Here is an 18,008-nt window from a genome sequence, read left to right on the forward strand (position 1 = left end):
TTCTTCTTTCATTTAAAAGTTGCGCTTTAAACCAAGTGGGACGCAGATCCGGTAGCTGCCTATTGGGTTTCAAAGTCCAGGGAGTTTTAGTCGGGGTGAAGCATTTTAGCCTCCGTGCGTCTTGCTGTAAAATGTGTAACCCCCCTCGACAGCCTCCGCAGTCCTTAACGGGGCGGCTCCCTGGCCCCTCGGCCCCAGTCCTCCGCCCCCGGGTCCTACCCGCGCGGCACTCCTGGCGGCGATCTCCGTGGATCTATTCTGCCGGGGTGGGGAGCCAGGCTCTGAGCCGCGGCCCCGGGCCCGAGGTGCGGAGCCACCGCCCCACGGGTAGCGGCCACCGGGGGCCCCAGCCCCACCTTTCCCGGCCCTGTTGCCTCGGCCCCGCCCCCTCGGGAGGCTGGGTGGGGAGGCCTCCGGGGAGTAGGCCCCCGGTCACCATCTCGACCGCGCCCTCACGTCTCCATAGCGATCCTCTCGGCGCGCACCTCCTAGCAGGCTCCCCCCGGGGCCGAACAATGCGCGGCTGGGCCAGGGGCGGGGCGGGGCCGGGCCGGGGGCGGGGAGAGCGCGCGCGGAGGGGGCGCCGGCCAAGCGCACCGCCCAGGCAGCAGCCGGCCGCCGTGGTCTGCGCGGCGCGGAGCTGCCCAGCCCGCTCCGGGAGCTCAGCCCCCGCCCCGCGCCGGGCCCGCCCCGCTTCCCACGCCCGTCCAGCCGAGCCCGCGCCGGAGCCACCTGGAGCCGCCTGGAGCCGCCGCCGCCGCAGGTTGATGCGCGGCGCCCTCCTGGGACGCGCGGAGGAGCCATCTTGAAACCAACTTCGCAAACTTTCGCAAAGTGCTCTCGAAGTGGAAGCTGCGGGGGAGGCCGGGCGCGCGGTCCCCACAGTCCCCGCCAGGGCCCCCGGGGAGGCGGGACGCGGACCGCCCCGAGGGCCGGGCGCCGGGCGCCCGGGAGCCGCTCCCCGGCCTCGCCGGGTGGATGCGGAGGCGCGCCGGGTGCATGGATTGTGTTCGGGCGCCCGGCTCGGGCTCGGGCTCCGGGCCATGGCGCCGCCGCCGCCCGTGCTGCCCGTGCTGCTGCTCCTGGCCGCCGCCGCCGCCCTGCCGGCGATGGGGCTGCGAGCGGCCGCCTGGGAGCCGCGCGTACCCGGCGGGGCCCGCGCCTTCGCCCTCGGGCCCGGCTGTACCTACGTGGTGGGCGCCGCGCGCACGCCCCGGGCGCCGCGGGAGCTGCTGGACGTGGGCCGCGATGGGCGGCTGGCAGGACGTCGGCGCGTCTCGGGCGCGGAGCGCCCGCTGCCGCTGCAAGTCCGCTTGGCGGCCCACGGTGCCCCGACGGCGCTGAGCCGCCGCCTGCGGGCGCGCGCGCACCATCCCGGCTGCGGAGCCCGTGCCTGGCTCTGCGGAACCGGTGCCTGGCTCTGCGGGGCGCTCTGCTTCCCCGTCCCCGGCAGCGGCCCGGCCGCGCAGCATTCGGCGCTCGCAGCTCCGACCACCTTACCCGCCTGCAGCTGCCCTCCGCGCCCCGGGCCCCGCTGTCCCGGCCGCCCCATCTGCCTGCCGCCGGGCAGCTCGGTCCGCCTGCGTCTGCTGTGCGCCCTGCGGCGCGCGGCTGGCGCCGTCCGGGTGGGACTGGCGCTGGAGGCCGCCACAGCGGGGACGCCCTCCGCTTCGCCATCCCCATCGCCGCCGCTGCCGCCGAACTTGCCCGAAGCCCGGGCGGGGCCGGCGCGACGGGCCCGGCGGGGCACGAGCGGCAGAGGGAGCCTGAAGTTCCCGATGCCCAACTACCAGGTGGCGTTGTTTGAGAACGAGCCGGCGGGCACCCTCATCCTCCAGCTGCACGCGCACTACACCATCGAGGGCGAGGAGGAGCGCGTGAGCTATTACATGGAGGGGCTGTTCGACGAGCGCTCCCGGGGCTACTTCCGCATCGACTCCGCCACGGGCGCCGTGAGCACCGATAGCGTGCTGGACCGCGAGACCAAGGAGACGCACGTCCTCAGGGTGAAGGCCGTGGACTACAGCACGCCGCCGCGCTCGGCCACCACCTACATCACTGTCTTGGTCAAAGACACCAACGACCACAGCCCGGTCTTCGAGCAGTCGGAGTACCGCGAGCGTGTGCGGGAGAATCTGGAGGTGGGCTACGAGGTGCTGACCATCCGCGCCAGCGACCGCGACTCGCCCATCAACGCCAACTTGCGCTACCGCGTGTTGGGGGGCGCGTGGGACGTCTTCCAGCTCAACGAGAGCTCTGGTGTGGTGAGCACGCGGGCGGTGCTGGACCGGGAGGAGGCGGCCGAGTACCAGCTGCTGGTGGAGGCCAACGACCAGGGGCGCAACCCGGGCCCGCTCAGCGCCACGGCCACCGTGTACATCGAGGTGGAGGACGAGAACGACAACTACCCCCAGTTCAGCGAGCAGAACTACGTGGTCCAGGTGCCCGAGGACGTGGGGCTGAACACGGCTGTGCTGCGGGTGCAGGCCACGGACCGGGACCAGGGCCAGAACGCGGCCATTCACTACAGCGTCCTCAGCGGGAACGTGGCCGGCCAGTTCTATCTGCACTCGCTGAGCGGGATCCTGGATGTGATCAACCCCCTGGATTTCGAGGATGTCCAGAAATACTCCCTGAGCATCAAGGCCCAGGATGGGGGCCGGCCCCCGCTCATCAATTCTTCCGGGGTGGTGTCTGTGCAGGTGCTGGATGTCAACGACAACGAGCCTATCTTTGTGAGCAGCCCCTTCCAGGCCACGGTGCTGGAGAATGTGCCCCTGGGCTACCCCGTGGTGCACATTCAGGCAGTGGACGCGGACTCTGGGGAGAACGCCCGGCTGCACTATCGCCTGGTGGACACGGCCTCCGCCTTTCTCGGGGGCGGCAGCGCTGGGCCTAAGAACCCTGCCCCCACCCCTGACTTCCCCTTCCAGATCCACAACAGCTCCGGTTGGATCACAGTGTGTGCCGAGCTGGACCGCGAGGAGGTGGAGCACTACAGCTTCGGGGTGGAGGCGGTGGACCACGGCTCGCCCCCCATGAGCTCCTCCACCAGCGTGTCCATCACGGTGCTGGACGTGAACGACAACGACCCGGTGTTCACGCAGCCCACCTACGAGCTTCGTCTGAATGAGGATGCGGCCGTGGGGAGCAGCGTGCTGACCCTGCAGGCCCGTGACCGTGACGCCAACAGTGTGATTACCTACCAGCTCACAGGCGGCAACACCCGGAACCGCTTTGCACTCAGCAGCCAGAGAGGGGGCGGCCTCATCACCCTGGCGCTACCTCTGGACTACAAGCAGGAGCAGCAGTACGTGCTGGCGGTGACAGCATCCGACGGCACACGGTCGCACACTGCGCATGTCCTAATCAACGTCACCGATGCCAACACCCACAGGCCCGTCTTTCAGAGCTCCCATTACACAGTAAGTGTCAGTGAGGACAGGCCTGTGGGCACCTCCATTGCCACCCTCAGTGCCAACGATGAGGACACAGGAGAGAATGCCCGCATCACCTACGTGATTCAGGACCCCGTGCCGCAGTTCCGCATCGACCCCGACAGTGGCACCATGTACACCATGATGGAGCTGGACTATGAGAACCAGGTCGCCTACACACTGACCATCATGGCCCAGGACAACGGCATCCCGCAGAAATCAGACACCACCACCCTAGAGATCCTCATCCTCGATGCCAATGACAATGCTCCCCAGTTCCTGTGGGATTTCTACCAGGGTTCCATCTTTGAGGATGCTCCACCCTCAACCAGCATCCTCCAGGTCTCTGCCACGGACCGGGACTCAGGTCCCAATGGGCGTCTGCTGTACACCTTCCAGGGTGGGGACGACGGCGATGGGGACTTCTACATCGAGCCCACGTCCGGTGTGATTCGCACCCAGCGCCGGCTGGACCGGGAGAATGTGGCCGTGTACAACCTTTGGGCTCTGGCTGTGGATCGGGGCAGTCCCACTCCCCTTAGCGCCTCGGTAGAAATCCAGGTGACCATCTTGGACATTAATGACAATGCCCCCATGTTCGAGAAGGACGAACTGGAGCTGTTTGTTGAGGAGAACAACCCAGTGGGGTCGGTGGTGGCAAAGATTCATGCTAACGACCCTGATGAAGGCCCTAATGCCCAGATCATGTATCAGATTGTGGAAGGGGACATGCGGCATTTCTTCCAGCTGGACCTGCTCAACGGGGACCTGCGTGCCATGGTGGAGCTGGACTTTGAGGTCCGGCGAGAGTATGTGCTGGTGGTGCAGGCCACATCGGCTCCACTGGTGAGCCGAGCCACGGTGCACATCCTTCTCGTGGACCAGAATGACAACCCGCCCGTGCTGCCCGACTTCCAGATCCTCTTCAACAACTATGTCACCAACAAGTCCAACAGCTTCCCCACCGGGGTGATCGGCCGCATCCCGGCCCATGACCCCGACGTGTCAGACAGCCTCAACTACACCTTCGTGCAGGGCAACGAGCTGCGCCTGTTGCTGCTGGACCCCGCCACGGGCGAGCTGCAGCTCAGCCGCGACCTGGACAACAACCGGCCGCTGGAGGCGCTCATGGAGGTGTCTGTGTCTGGTGAGTAGCCATCGGGGTGGGAGGAGCGGCTCCTGATGGGCCTGCTGGAGAGCCTCAGGAACCTGCCAAGGGCCCCGCCTGGCATGCCGGGGCGCATTTGGGCCGGGCCCGGGCAACTCTGCAAGGATTTGTTGCCGCCGGTTGGATGCTGGGGGCGAGCGCCCCACCTAGGCCCAGCGAGGGGGAGAGGCCCTGCGCCGCTTCCGTCAGCATTTTCATGGGAGCAGGCCTGCAGTTCTCCAAGTTCAAGACCGGGGCTTAGCGCCTTCCTCAGCAGGCTAGTGGCTCCTGAGTACAGCTATTAAAATGTGGCCTCCGGTGATCTGGGTCACAGGATTTGCTTGGGGATGCTCTTTCGTTAGCCAGCCACAGGGCTCTCTGGGAAGATCAGAGGTCACTGCCCCTTCCCTGTGCCAATTAGTTCCAGGGTGGGACCATTGGAAATTGTCAGATGGGTCCCTGAGTCAGCCTATAAGGCAGCCGGTGTTCCCTTGGTCTGGCTTTTCTGTCTCCTGCAGATAATAACAGTCGGGCTTAGGTGTGTAGGGCTTTGTGCAAGCTCTTTGAAAAGCATAGCCTCATTTGATCTTGGCTTCTGCCCCTGGACGTGGGCTTGTAATTTGGGTGCTGTTGAAGAGGCCTGCCCAGTTAGTGGTGGAGCCAATGTGGGAACCTTGCTCGCCTGCTGTGGGGCTGGAGGTGAACAGAAGGGAGAGGAAGCCTCGGCTCAGCTGTCAGAAGCTTGGCCGGTCCTCCACGCCTCTGACCCTGTGTGCCAGGGCTGGTCTGCGGTGCTGGGGAGGGAGACTAATAGAAGGTGTTGGAATTGGGAGACACACAAGAGAGAGAAGAACTTCGCGGGGCCTGGGGGAACAATGAAGGTACCCCAGTGGCTCTTTGAGGTTTGCCTGACTGTGCATCTAAGGATGCTGGTGCAGGCAGGTGACCTTATTTATAAGCCCAAACTACTGCCAAGAAGAGCTCAGATTGGCTGGCTGTTTGAGTCAGTGTTTCAGAGGAATTGTTTAAACAGTGAGTTATTAGGATACAACATTGCCACAGGAGCCCTGGAATAATTAAAAAGTTAACTTTCTGATTTGTTTCGTTTCCGAGGTTGGCTGTAATTCTGTAATATAGGAAGGGTTGGATAGCTAACAGCTTCCAGTTACAGTTGTTTGCTTATAAGATGTGAAACTTACAGGTTCAGTTTTGGTATGATACAAACCTTCCGCACAATTTTGGCAGTACAGTCTATTTGTTGGTGAATATTTTAGGTTTGTGAGATTGTAAACGTGTGGAGAATATGGAATAGGCCCTTAAGGGCGAATTAACCGGGGTTATGGATATTCTTAGGAAGTCTTTCTTCTATACCACTTTATCTTATAGATAAAGCAGAATGGGAAATTTGGCCTGTTTAAAAATGACTTGGCCCAATAATAGAGTTTAGATTTAATGAGGGACGAGCTAGTGGGAACAGATCCATGCTGGGGGCAGGGATGTTTGTGTGTCTGTGGTATCAGTAATGTGGCCTCCCCCCGCCCCCCCCCCGCTGCTAGCCAGACAGCAGGGTTTAGGTTGGATTCCATTCCAAGGAGGTTGGTTCCTGAGGGCTGTCTCACCTGGGACGCAGCTTAGACCACAGTTGAAAATGGGCTGGAGGCTCCACACCGTGTCTCAGTCACCCAGTTATTGGCTCTGCTTCTTTGCGGACACACTCGTACTCTCGTGTAAATCAGGTACTGTGTCCTCATGCATCCACACCGCACCCCCAGACCACCACCGCCCCAACACACACCCAGATGACAGTGGTTACCTTTGACTGGGTTCCAGCAAGCGGTTTTCTTTACTGTTTTATTTGTGCTGTCATGTGTTTCCCTGGTAACTGGGAGCTGAGTGATGTCATGCTGCTGCTCATTTTACAGATGCAGACACTGAGGCCCTGGGGTGTTGAGTGACCTTCTCAGGACTGCACAGCCAGTGGGCAGGGGCACTCGGCGTTAAACCACGATCTGCAGAAAGCAGCCCGCCCTTCACATTCCCCTCTCTTCCTTCGGAGAACATTTTTGACGAATTAGTTGCTAAACTGAATTATTCCAGGGTCAAATGGGTGCTTTAAAGCAGGCATATGACTGGGTGCAGTCATATTACACTGGCTCATGCGTGTAATCCCAGCACTGTGGGAGGCCAAGGCGGGTGAATCACCTGAGGTCAGGAGTTCGAGACTAACCTGGCCAACATGGTGAAACTCTGTCTTTGCTAAATACAAAAATTAGCCTGGTGTGGTGGCGAGCACCTGTAGTCCCAGCTACTCGGGAGGCTGAGGCAGGAAAATCGCTTGAATCTGGGAGGTGGAGGTTGCAGTGAGCCGAGATCCCACTGCTGAACTCTAGCCTGGGTGACAGAGTGAGACTGTCTCTAAATAGATAAATAAATAAATAAATAAATAAAGGATGCGCAGAAATCTCAGACCATTCGACAAGGATTTAATGCTCCAAATAAGCAAATCACTATTGACTATAAGATCTATGGTTCCAGACAGCAAAGCACCGGGTAGAAAACAGACCAAACAAAAAGATCAGCCCTTGAATTAACTGGAGGTTTTATTAAGGAACAATGCGGGGAAGTGGTGGTTTCAAACTCATCCACTGTTTTCAATGGAGTGTTGTGGGTTCCCCAGGATTTACAGCCTTTGATGCAATATGACCGGCCTGGAGGTGCTGTATGCAACAGGCCAGCCATCGGCTAGGTTTAGTGGGAGCCATTCCAGGAAGGGCTGCCAGCTTTCAGCAGAGGAGCCCAGGAGTGACGAGTGCGCCTGAGGGCGGGGCCTGGGAAGGCACACGTGGTGGGGGCAGTTCATTTAGGCTGGTGTGGGGTTGAACACAATCACTGTGACTGTGACTAGATAGTTGGTGGTGGTTTTATATAGCCCACCAACGACAAAACATTTTTTGAAAATTTTTTGAAGTCAGAATATAGTGAAATTCAAATAGCTGCCAGTTTTGAATGACATCCAGTGATACAAGATGTTCATTTTTTTGCGATGGTTTTTGAATGAGATTTTAAATTCTGTGATAGGAACTTTTTATTATGAGCTTGTATAAAGGCTGTGTTTGTGTTTTTCAGAGCAACGTGGCTGATGACCCAATAGACAACTCAAACCTTGAATATGCTCTGTGTTCTTTCTGGACAGTGGTCTTTCAGAAACATTGACATTCTTTGTTTTATTTTTATTTTTAATTTTAAAAAACAATTTATATATAATGAAATATATATATACATTATAATGAATTATATATAAATTATATACACAAATTTGTGTGTGTGTATGTATATATATGTGTGTGTGTGTGTATGAGACAGGGTCTTGCTCTGTTGCCCCAGCTGGAGTGCAGTGGCGTGATCACGACTCATGTCAGCCTTGATGTCAGCTCATTGCACCACCACACCTGGCTGACTTTTTTTTTATTTGTAGTAGAGACAAGGTCTCACTATGTTATTTAGTCTGGTCTCCAACCCCTGAGCTCAAGTGATCCATCTGCCTTGGCCTCCCAAAGTGCTGAAATTATAGGCATGAGCCACTGTGCCTGGCCAGGTGTATATATTTATGAGGTACATGAGATATTTTGGCACAGGCATGCAACGTGTAATGATCACATCATGGAGAATGGGGTCTCCATCCCCTCAAGCATTTATCCTTTGTGTTATAAACAGTCCAGTTATACTCTTTTAGTTATTTTTGAATGTACAGTTAAATTATTATTGACTATAGTCTCATTATTGGGCTAAATACTAGGTCTTATTCTTTTTTTTTTTTTTTTTTTTTTGAGATGGAGTCTCACTGTGTCTCCCAGCCTGGAGTGCAGTGGCATGATCTCGGCTCACTGCAACCTCTACCTCCCGGGTTCAAGTGATTATCCTACCTCAGCCTCCTGAGTATGTTGGAATACAGGTGCATGCCACCACACCCATCTAATTTTTGTATGTTTAGTAGAGACAAGGTTTCACCATGTTGGCCAGCCTGGTCTTGAACTCCTGACCTCAAGTGATCTGCCTGCCTCGGCCTCCCAAAGGGCTGGGATTACAGGCGTGAGCCACTGTGCCTGGCCTAATTCATTTTTTTTTTTTAACTATTTTTTTGTACCCATTGACCATTCACCTTCCTCCTGCTACCCGCTTCCCAGCCTCTGGTAACCATTCTTCTATTCTCTGTCCGCATGAGTTCAATTGCTTTGATTTTTAGATCTCACAAGCAAGTGTGAATGTGGGATATTTGTTTTACTGTGCCTGGCTTATTTCACTTAACATAGTGACCTCCAGTTCATCCCTGTTGTTGCAAATGACAGGATCTCATTCTTTTCTTTTTGAAACGGAGTCTCGCTCTGTTGCCCAGGCTGGAGTGCAGTGGCACAATCTCTGCTCACTGCAAGCTCCGCCTCCTGGGTTCACACCGTTCTCCTGCCCCAGCCTTCTGACTAGCTGGGACTACAGGTGCCCGCCACCACGCCCAGCTATTTTTTTTGTATTTTTAGTAGAGACGGGGTTTCACCATGTTAGCCAGGATGGTCTCGATCTCCTGACCTCGTGATCCACCTGCCTCGGCCTCCCAAAGTGGTGGGATTATAGGTATGAGCCACCGTGCCCGGCCCAGGATCTCATTCTTTTTTATTTTTATTTTATTTTATGTTATGTTATGTATGTTATGTTATGTTATGTTATGTTACGTTATGTTATGACAGAGTCTCGCTCTGTTGCCCAGGCTGGAGTGCAGTGGCGCAATCTCAGCTCACTGCAGGCTCCACTTCCTGGGTTCCTGCCATTCTCCTGCCTCAGCCTCCCAAGTAGCTGGGACTACAGGCGCCCGCCACCACGCCTGGCTAATTTTTTTGTATTTTTAGTAGAGATAGGGTTTCACCGTGTTAGCCAGGATGGCCTCAATCTCCTGACCTTGTGATCGGCCTGCCTCAGCCTCCCAAAGTGCTGGGATTACAGGAGTGAGCCACTGCGCCCGGCCTCATTCTTTTTTATAGTGGAATAGTACACCACGGTGTATATGTACCACCTTTCTTTTCTCCAGTCATCTGTTGCCGGGCCACATTATTTTTAATTCACTTTGAGCGTGTGTCCGTGGGTGCAGGGCTGTAGGCCTCTCGTTGCAGAATGCAGAGCTTGGGAGAAAGGCGACGTCCCTGCCTCTCCTGCAGTGTGTGTTGCAGACCCATGGATGTGGGAAAGTGGTGTTTGTGGGTGAGAATGATTGGCGGATGAGTCATTCAGGCATGTCAGAAAATACTGAAACTCGGTGAAATAACAGGATTGAGTAACTTTTTCGTCATTGACTTTGGTGGGGAGTGGATGGTATAAAGTCGTCTAGGCTTGATAAAGCTTCCCTAAGTGTTTGCCTAGCTAAATACAGGGTATCGCAGCGGCTTTTAAACAGACGATTGCAAAGAAGGAAGTGGTGGGGGGCTGCTGTTCAGGCATTGTCTGGATGCATGGCATCCTGCTTTTCTGGAACTCACAGGGTAGGGAAGGATCGGACCTTTTTTTTTTTTTTTTGAGACAGGGTCTTGCTGTCTCCCAGGCTGGAGTGCAATGGCATGATTTGGCTCACTGCAACCTCTGCCTCCCGGGTTCAAGTGATTCTTCTGCCTCAGCTGCCTCGGCTTCCCGAGTAGCTGGGATTACAGGCACCCGCCATCATGCCTGGCTAATTTTTGTGGTTTTTTTTTTTTGAGACGGAGTCTCGCTCTGTCGCCCAGGCTGGAGTGCAGTGGCGCGATCTCGGCTCACTGCAAGCTCCGCCTCCCGGGTTCACGCCATTCTCCTGCCTCAGCCTCTCCGAGTAGCTGGGACTACAGGCGCCCGCCACCATGCCCGGCTAATTTTTTGTATTTTTAGTAGAGACGGGGTTTCACCGTGGTCTCGATCTCCTGACCTCGTGATCCTCCCGCCTCGGCCTCCCAAAGTGCTGGGATTACAAGCATGAGCCTACCGCGCCCGGCCATTTTTGTTTTTTTTGTAGAGATGGGGTTTCACCATGCTGGCCAGGCTGGTCTCCAACTCCTGACCTCAGGCTATCCGCCCGCTTCAGCCTCCCAAAATGCTGGGATTACAGGCGTGAGCCACCGCTCCCAGCCTGGGTCGGACCATCTTAAATTGCTTCAGTGGCCAAGCAGGATTCTGCGAGCGTCAGACCTTCCCAGGAGAGTTCAGTGCTTTTGGCAATGAGTTAACCATTTCAGAGCTCTGATAAGTCTGGAGATAGTGGCTTGCTCATACCTTGAGAAACGCTGCCTCAGAAATGAGGAGTGTTGGTTGGTTTATTGAGCACCTGCTGTGTGTGAAAGCCTGGAGAGCCAGTGTGGTCCTGACTTCTGCGGCTGGGTGGAGATGGACCATCCGATGAGCGAGGGGGCTGAGCTCAGGGGCAGGGTGGTGACACTAGGTGCAGGCAAGGGCGGGCTGGGACTCTCCTGTACCCCCCTGGACGTGTGCATTGTGTGCTGGGCAGGGAGACCAGGAGTCAGATGGATCCCCCGGTCGGGAGAGGGCTGACCGTGGAGGGTTTGGTGGGCCCCCCTCGGGAGGATTTAGGCAAGAGCTGGGTCCCGTGTCCCAGCTGCTAGGTGGTGAGAGTGGAGGGGAGGGAAGCTGGGGACATCATGCTTGCTCCAGCATGGGGGTGGCTGAGGAGGGATTTGCCAGCTTTGACGGTCAGACACATCTCAGCCTACGTGCTCCATGTGCCGGGAACCCTCCCAGGCTTTGCAGGCCCCGTCACTTGCAGTTCTCCAGCCGCCACACTGTGGCGTGGAAGGTACCGTTGCCACCCCCATCCTAGAGATGAGCAAACCAAGGACAGGGCTCCCAGGGCACCAGCTTGTGGTGGCAGCAGTGGGATTTGAACCTGGACCGGGCAGCTCCTAAGGCATGTTCCCTGTCTGTGCCTTCCAGAAAAAACTGGCTCTAGGAGGATGACAGTGAAACTGAGAGAGGTGCGTTCCCTGAGCCAGAGTCCTTCCCGGGAATCGGCTTTGGGAGAAGACATGAGGCCATTTTTGGCCCCGTGTGGCTGGGTGTCTTTGAGAGTGTCCTGAAGTCGATTGTGTGTGCAGGTCCAGACTGGGGAGACCAGCTCAGATTATGGACACAGAAGTGAGGGTGCTGGCAGTTAGGAGGGGACCCAGGCCCAGCCTTGAGGAGTCATGGCCCGAGTAGCCTGCTGGGTGGGGAAGGGTCTGCTTGGGAGCTGGAGCAGGAATAACCACGTGCAGGGGAGGGCCCATGGGTGCAGGCCCTGGAGGCTGAGGGAGGGAGAGGTTCTCTGAGGGGGTCATCCATGATGGATGCCATCTGGCGACTGGAGAGCCTGGGGACAGAGATGTGATGGGTTAGCCAAGGGCAGGTCTTTGGTGGCCTCTGTGAGATCTGAGTGGAGTGGTTTGGGGGTGCCTCTGAGAAGCAAATGACAAGGTTGCTGGCATGAGTAGGGTGGGAATGGGACCCAGCCTCAGAGGGAAGGCAGGGTGTCATGGGCACAGGCCTGCACGAGGCCGAGCCAAAGGCCCAGCGGAGTTGGCAGGTTATGCACAGCACCTAGCCGTCCTGCAGCCTAGCGTGGGACTGGCCCGTCTCAGGGGCTTTGGGAGTGGGCAGTGTCAGGTCTTCCTCAGTGTCTCCCAAAGGGCTGCTGTGGCCAAGCTTCGTAGACGGGTTTGCCAGGACAGTAACTTCCGCCTCTCTCTGAGTCATTGGACCTGGAGGGGATGGAGGAGCAGGAGGTGGATGCGAAAAGGGGGCCTGGGAGAATGCAAGGGGCCACGGGCCCACGGGACATGGACTCACCAGGTCAGGGCCCCCACCTCAGCACCAGCTGCCTGGGGACAAGAGGTCTATGTCTGGCCCCATGTACCGACCAGGGTGTTGAGAGACCATTTTTAAAAGTCCAGGTGAAGTAGCAGGCAGGTGAAACTCTGGGCAAGTTCCTGGAACCCTGGGCGGGAGCCGGCAGGAGGGGTGGTGCTGGCCACGCCTGGAGCGGGCCCATGTTGCTAGGCATGCCAGAACCCCATGCCAGCCCCAGTGTCACTGCTGAAGGGTCCCCTTGGGTTTGGGCTGGTGCCTGTGCCTGCACATTTTGAAACCCGATAGCAGAACCTGTTTAGGAACGGGATAGGTGGGTAGATGGGGGCTGGGGCCCCTGGCAGCGGCCACCTTAGCTGGGGTGTGGCCTGTGGCCCGGTGCCACGGGGCTCATCCCTGCCAGCACTCGGATTCAAACAGAAGTAGATGTTATCGTGTGGGTGCAGCATGTAGAAAGTAGTCCTGAGTTTGGCGTGATTTCTTCAGTTCACAGCCTTGGGGGAAATCGTTTTCTAAGTTTTTTCTTCTTTTCCTGTAACCTGAACACACAGGTTCATATAAATGCCCCAAATTCCCTAGAATGAAATTCCTGAATGCTGGGAGGGGTTGTAGTAAACAACCCTCTTTTTTTTTTTTTTTTTTTTTTTTTTTTTTGAGACGGAGTTTTGCTCTTGTTGCCCAGGCTGGAGTGCAGTGGCGCGATCTCGGCTCACTGCAACCTCTGTCCCCCAGGTTCAAGTGATCCTCCTGCCTCAGCCTCCCGAGTAGCTGAGATGACAGGCGCGCACCACCACGCCCGGCTAATTTTGTATTTTTAGTAGACATGGGGGTTTCTCCGTGTTGGTCAGGCTGGTCTTGAACTCCCGACCTCAGGTGATTCACCCGCTTCGGCCTCCCAAAGTGGTGGGATTATAGGCGTGAGCCACCGCGCCCGGCCGTAAACGACCCTCTTTAATTCAGCAACCCAGCCTTCCTCTTGCTTGTTTTGGGAGGAAATGCAGGCGGAAGTTCAAGCCATGAGGGTCCAGAGGCCAGTCTTGCACTAGTGGCCGCTCCTCGTGGAGGCCCCTGGGCTTCCCTCTCCTGTCGCCTGTGGGCCTGGGGCCTGGTAGATGGTGTGGATTATTTCTGGAATGAGCCAGAGGGGACCCTCGGAGGGGTGAGGGAAGGGGGCTGCCTGCCAGGTGGAGGGCCCAGTGCCTTTACTTGGGGTACAAGAGGAGCCGCGCAGAAGCATGGACAGCCCCCAGGAGACATTTTTGGTTCCTCCCACACGTGCTGAGGGACTCAGCCCTGGGTGAAGGGATGGGCGTTTTTCAGGGAAACACCAGTGGCTGAATTCTTAGGCTTTTGCTTCAGGTAAGGACTTGTGGATACCTTAGAATCAGGTCCCCCTTTTGGGCGTGAACATTCCATAGCTGGGAAAAGCCCCATACCAGCCTTTTAGTGGTGTCATCCCTCTAGCGCCTGTTCTCTTGTCCTGGATAAAGGCCAGTGGCTCTTAAAAAACAAAACACACAGACACGCACACACACACGCAAGGGGGGTGGGGGCCATCTTCAAGGTCATCATGTGGGGTAACACCTTTCCTTCCAGCCGCCCGACCACACTGACTTTGCCCCTCCCAGTTGTCATAGGGATTGTGCAGGGGACAGGGTGTGTCCCTCAGAGCTGCGGGCCTGTAAGAGGGGAATCGTGTAGCCAAGGAGGCTGGCCCAGAGCAGGGGTGATTGAGAAGTGGGCGCGGGACAAGATGGCTGTTCCCGGCCCGCCTGGGTCTGTGTGCTTCCCACCACCGCGGTGCCTGTTCGGGCTGTGGCTGCATCATCTCAGTGAAATCTTACAGGATTCCCATGGTAAGGGCAGAGAAACTGAGGCTAGAGAGCTTGTAGCGGCAGGAAGAGTCAGGCGCAGACTCTGGGGTCTGAGTGTTCTAATCATGGTGCTGACAGCCACCTTCCGTTCCTTCTGTCTGCCAGTGGCGAGGCCCTGGGACACAGAGTTGGAGATTTCTGAGGACGGAAGCTCAGTGCAAGCGACTGCATTGCCTGAAACAGGACGGCTGAGAGTTACCTGCACATGGTGCCTGATTGTGGGGGTGGGCGACAGTGGCAGCCGTGCTGCAGGACTGTGGGAAGGGCTAAGGCTGGAGAAGGGGCTCCTTGGAGCCTTCTGTGGGTCCTTGTGGGGTCTCTTATGGTAGAGCTGTCACAAGAAGCTGTGGAGTGCAGGACTGGTGGGTACCAGGTGCAGGGAGGCAGGCATGTCACTGGTCAGAGCTGGAGGCTCTATTTGGGGAGCCTGGGGAGGGAGATACCAGATGAGGAGCCTGCTCAGAGCAGGGGCTGATGCACCTGTTGAGGGGCCTTCCAGCTCAGAGAAACTGGATTGTACTGGCTGGGGAGCCGCCTTTCTCCTGCCCTGTATTCTTCCCTCCCTCCCTCCAACTATCCGTCCACCTATCAAGATTTTTCTTTCTTTTTATTTTATTTACTTATTTATTTGAGACAGAGTCTCTCTCTGGCACCCAGGCTAGAGTGCAGTGGTGCAATCTCAGCCCACTGCAACCTCCGCCTCACAAGTTCAAGCGATTCTTGTGCCTCTGCCCCTTGAGTATCTGGACTACAGGCGCCCGCTACCACACCCAGCTAATTTTTTTTTTTTTTTTTGAGACGGAGTCTCGCTCTGTCACCCAGGCTGGAGTGCAGTGGCGCAATCTCGGCCCACTGCAAGCTCTGCCTCCCGGGTTCACGCCATTCTCCTGCCTCAGCCTCTCCAAGTAGCTGGGACTACAGGCGCCCGCCACCACGCCCGGCTAATTTTTTGTATTTTTAGTAGAGACGGGGTTTCACCATGGTCTCGATCTCCTGACCTCGTGATCCACCCGCCTCGGCCTCCCAAAGTGCTGGGATTACAAGCGTGAGCCACCGTGCCCAGCCTTCACCCAGCTAATTTTTCTATTTTTAGTAGAGACAGGGTTTTACCACATTGGCCAGGCTGGTCTCGAACTCCTGACCTCAGCTGATCCGTCCACCTTGGCCTCCCAAAGTGCTGGGATTACAGGCATCAGCCACTGCACCAGGCTAAGATTTTTCTTTCTTAATAGTCTGCTTTTATTCGCAGTTTTGTATCTTCTTTTAAATATTTTTTAGGATTTTTGTTCATATCTAATCTAAATGACACTTGGTTAAAGTAAACTAACAGCAACTAATTCAAATAAAATCACAGGCCCTGTTAGCATTCGGAGATAAGAATGCTCTTGCAGGGCAATAACCATTTGTCACTGAGTTGATTGTTGCAGGGCGGTTTTCATCGTCAGAATGAAGTTGTTCAGCTGCCCTGCAGTTCTGCTATCGGCCAAGGCCCCAGGGGTTGTCCTTTGATGTGTTGTGATGCTGGGCATGTGATGCAGGCCCGCTGAGCAGGTGTTCTCCCAGCATTGGAGACGGCCTGAGATTTCACCAGAGATGAGGCCTGGGCTGTTCTCCACCCACTGCCCCGTGCAGATTGCCTGAGGCTGGGTCAGCCTGGCCCCCTCTGGACCTCAGAAGGTGGAATGGCCATCCCCTGGGGCCCCTTCCCTGCTGCCTCTCACCCTTCTGTAGGTTAGGGATTGGAAAAGCAGAGATCCAGCCTGGAGATCTGACTATGATTTGGGAAACCTCCTTTTTCTTGCCTATGTATGTTGCAAGCGCTGAGAAATTATCCCATTTAAAAATTGTTATGAAATATTTGCAAATCCTATATGTGATAAGGGATTAATATCCAGACTAGGTAAAGAACTCCTACAGTTTAGCTACAAGAAAACTATGGAATTAAAAAATGAGCAAAGGACTTGAATAGATATTTCTTCTAAAGATACAGATGGCCAATAAGCACAAAAAAAGACGCTCAGAGTTACTAGTCAACAGGGAAATTCAAGTCGAAACCGCAGGCTTGGGGGCTGCAGCCTATGATCCCGGCACTTTGGGAATCCGAGGCAGGAGGATTGCTTGAGCCCAGGAATTGGCAATTTCTACCAAAAAAAAATACAAATATAAAAAAATTGGCTGGGTGGGGTAGCATGAGCCTGTAGTCTCATCTACTCAAGAGGCTGAGGCAGGAGGTTCGCTTCAGCCTGGGAGGTGGAGGTTGCAGTGAGCTGAGATTGCATCACTGCACTCCAGACTGGGCAACAGAGTAAGACCCTGTCTAACACATACACGCTGTTGCAGGGCAATAACCGTTTGCCGGTGAGTTGACTGACACACACACACAAAAACCCCAAACCTGCAAGGAGATACTGCTTCATACCCATTAGGATGACTGTGGCCAAAAAAACTCAGAAAACACATGTTGAAGGATGCAGAGAAACTGGAACCCTTTTGCACCGTTGGTGGAGTGTAAAATGGTGCAGGTACTGTGGAACACAGTATGGAGGTTCCGCAAAATATGAAAAATAGAACTACCATATGACCCAGCAATCCCGCTTCTGGGTATACTCTAATTGAAAACAAGGTCTTTATTTTTATTTTTGCTTTTGAGACACAGTCTCACTCTGCTGCCCAGGCTGGAGTGCAATGGCGCGATCTCGGCTCACTGCAGCCTCTACCTCCTGGGTTCAAGCAGTTCCCCTGCCTCACCCTCCCGAGTAGCTGGGGTTATAGGCCTGCGCCACCACACCTGGCTAATTTTTATATTTTTAGTAGAGACGGGGTTTCTCCATGTTGGCCAGGATGGTCTCGAATTCCTGACCTCAGATGATCCGCCTGCCTCAAGCCTCCTAAAGTGTTGGGATTACAGGTGTGAGCCACTGTGTCCGGCCTGGCTGAAAACAAAAATCTTTTTTTTTTTTTTTTTGAGATGGAGTCTCGCTCTGTCGCCCAGGCTAGAGTGCAGTGGCGCGATCTCGGCTCACTGCAAGCTCTGCCTCCCGGGTTCACGCCATTCTCCTGCCTCAGCCTCCCGAGTAGCTGGGACTACGGGTGCCCGCCACCACGCCCGGCTAATTTTTTGTATTTTTAGTAGAGACGGGGTTTCACCGTGTGTTAGGCAGGATGGTCTCAATCTCCTGACCTCATGATCCGCCTGCTTTGGCCTCCCAAAGTGCTGGGATTACAGGCGTGAGCCACCGCGCCTGGCTGAAAACAAGATCTTTAAAGAGGTATTTGTACACCCACGTTCATAGCAGTGTTGTTCACAGTAACCAAAAGGTGGAAGCAACCCAGGTGTCTGTGAACAGATGAATGGATAAGCAACATGTGGTTCAGTTGCACGATGGAGTATTACTCAGCCTGAAAAAGGGTGGAAATTCTGACACTTGCTACAGTGTGGGTGAACCTTAAGGACGTTATGCTAAGTGAAATAAGCGAGACGCAAAAGCGCAAATTCTGTATGATTCCACTGAGGTCCCTAGAGGAGTCAAATTCATAGAGAAAGGAAGTAGAATGGTGGGTGCCAGGGGCTGGGGAGGGGACAGGAGTTGTGTTTAATGGGGACAGAGTTTCACTTTGGGGAGATGAAAGGCTCTGGAGATGGAGGGTGATGATGATTGTATAACAGTGTAAATGTACTTCATG

The 18,008-nt window shown here is 55.7% G+C and overlaps 1 protein-coding gene across 2 annotated transcripts in view; it reads left to right on the top strand.

Moving 5' to 3' along the window:
- The first annotated feature begins 589 nt into the window (after positions 1-589).
- The window catches only part of CELSR1 (cadherin EGF LAG seven-pass G-type receptor 1), a 180,743-nt gene continuing 163,324 nt past the window's right edge, over positions 590-18,008 (top strand). The window contains exon 1 of one of the 2 annotated variants that reach the window (XM_055253952.2): positions 590-4,584. In XM_055253952.2, coding sequence (XP_055109927.2) covers positions 1,044-4,584 — 3,541 coding nt within the window. In that variant the 5' untranslated portion in view covers positions 590-1,043. The remainder of the gene's footprint in view (positions 4,585-18,008) is intronic. The other variant, XM_055253950.2, reaches the window with a different exon arrangement.

Source organism: Symphalangus syndactylus, chromosome 18 (genome assembly GCF_028878055.3).
Source record: "Symphalangus syndactylus isolate Jambi chromosome 18, NHGRI_mSymSyn1-v2.1_pri, whole genome shotgun sequence".
NCBI lineage: Eukaryota > Metazoa > Chordata > Mammalia > Primates > Hylobatidae > Symphalangus > Symphalangus syndactylus.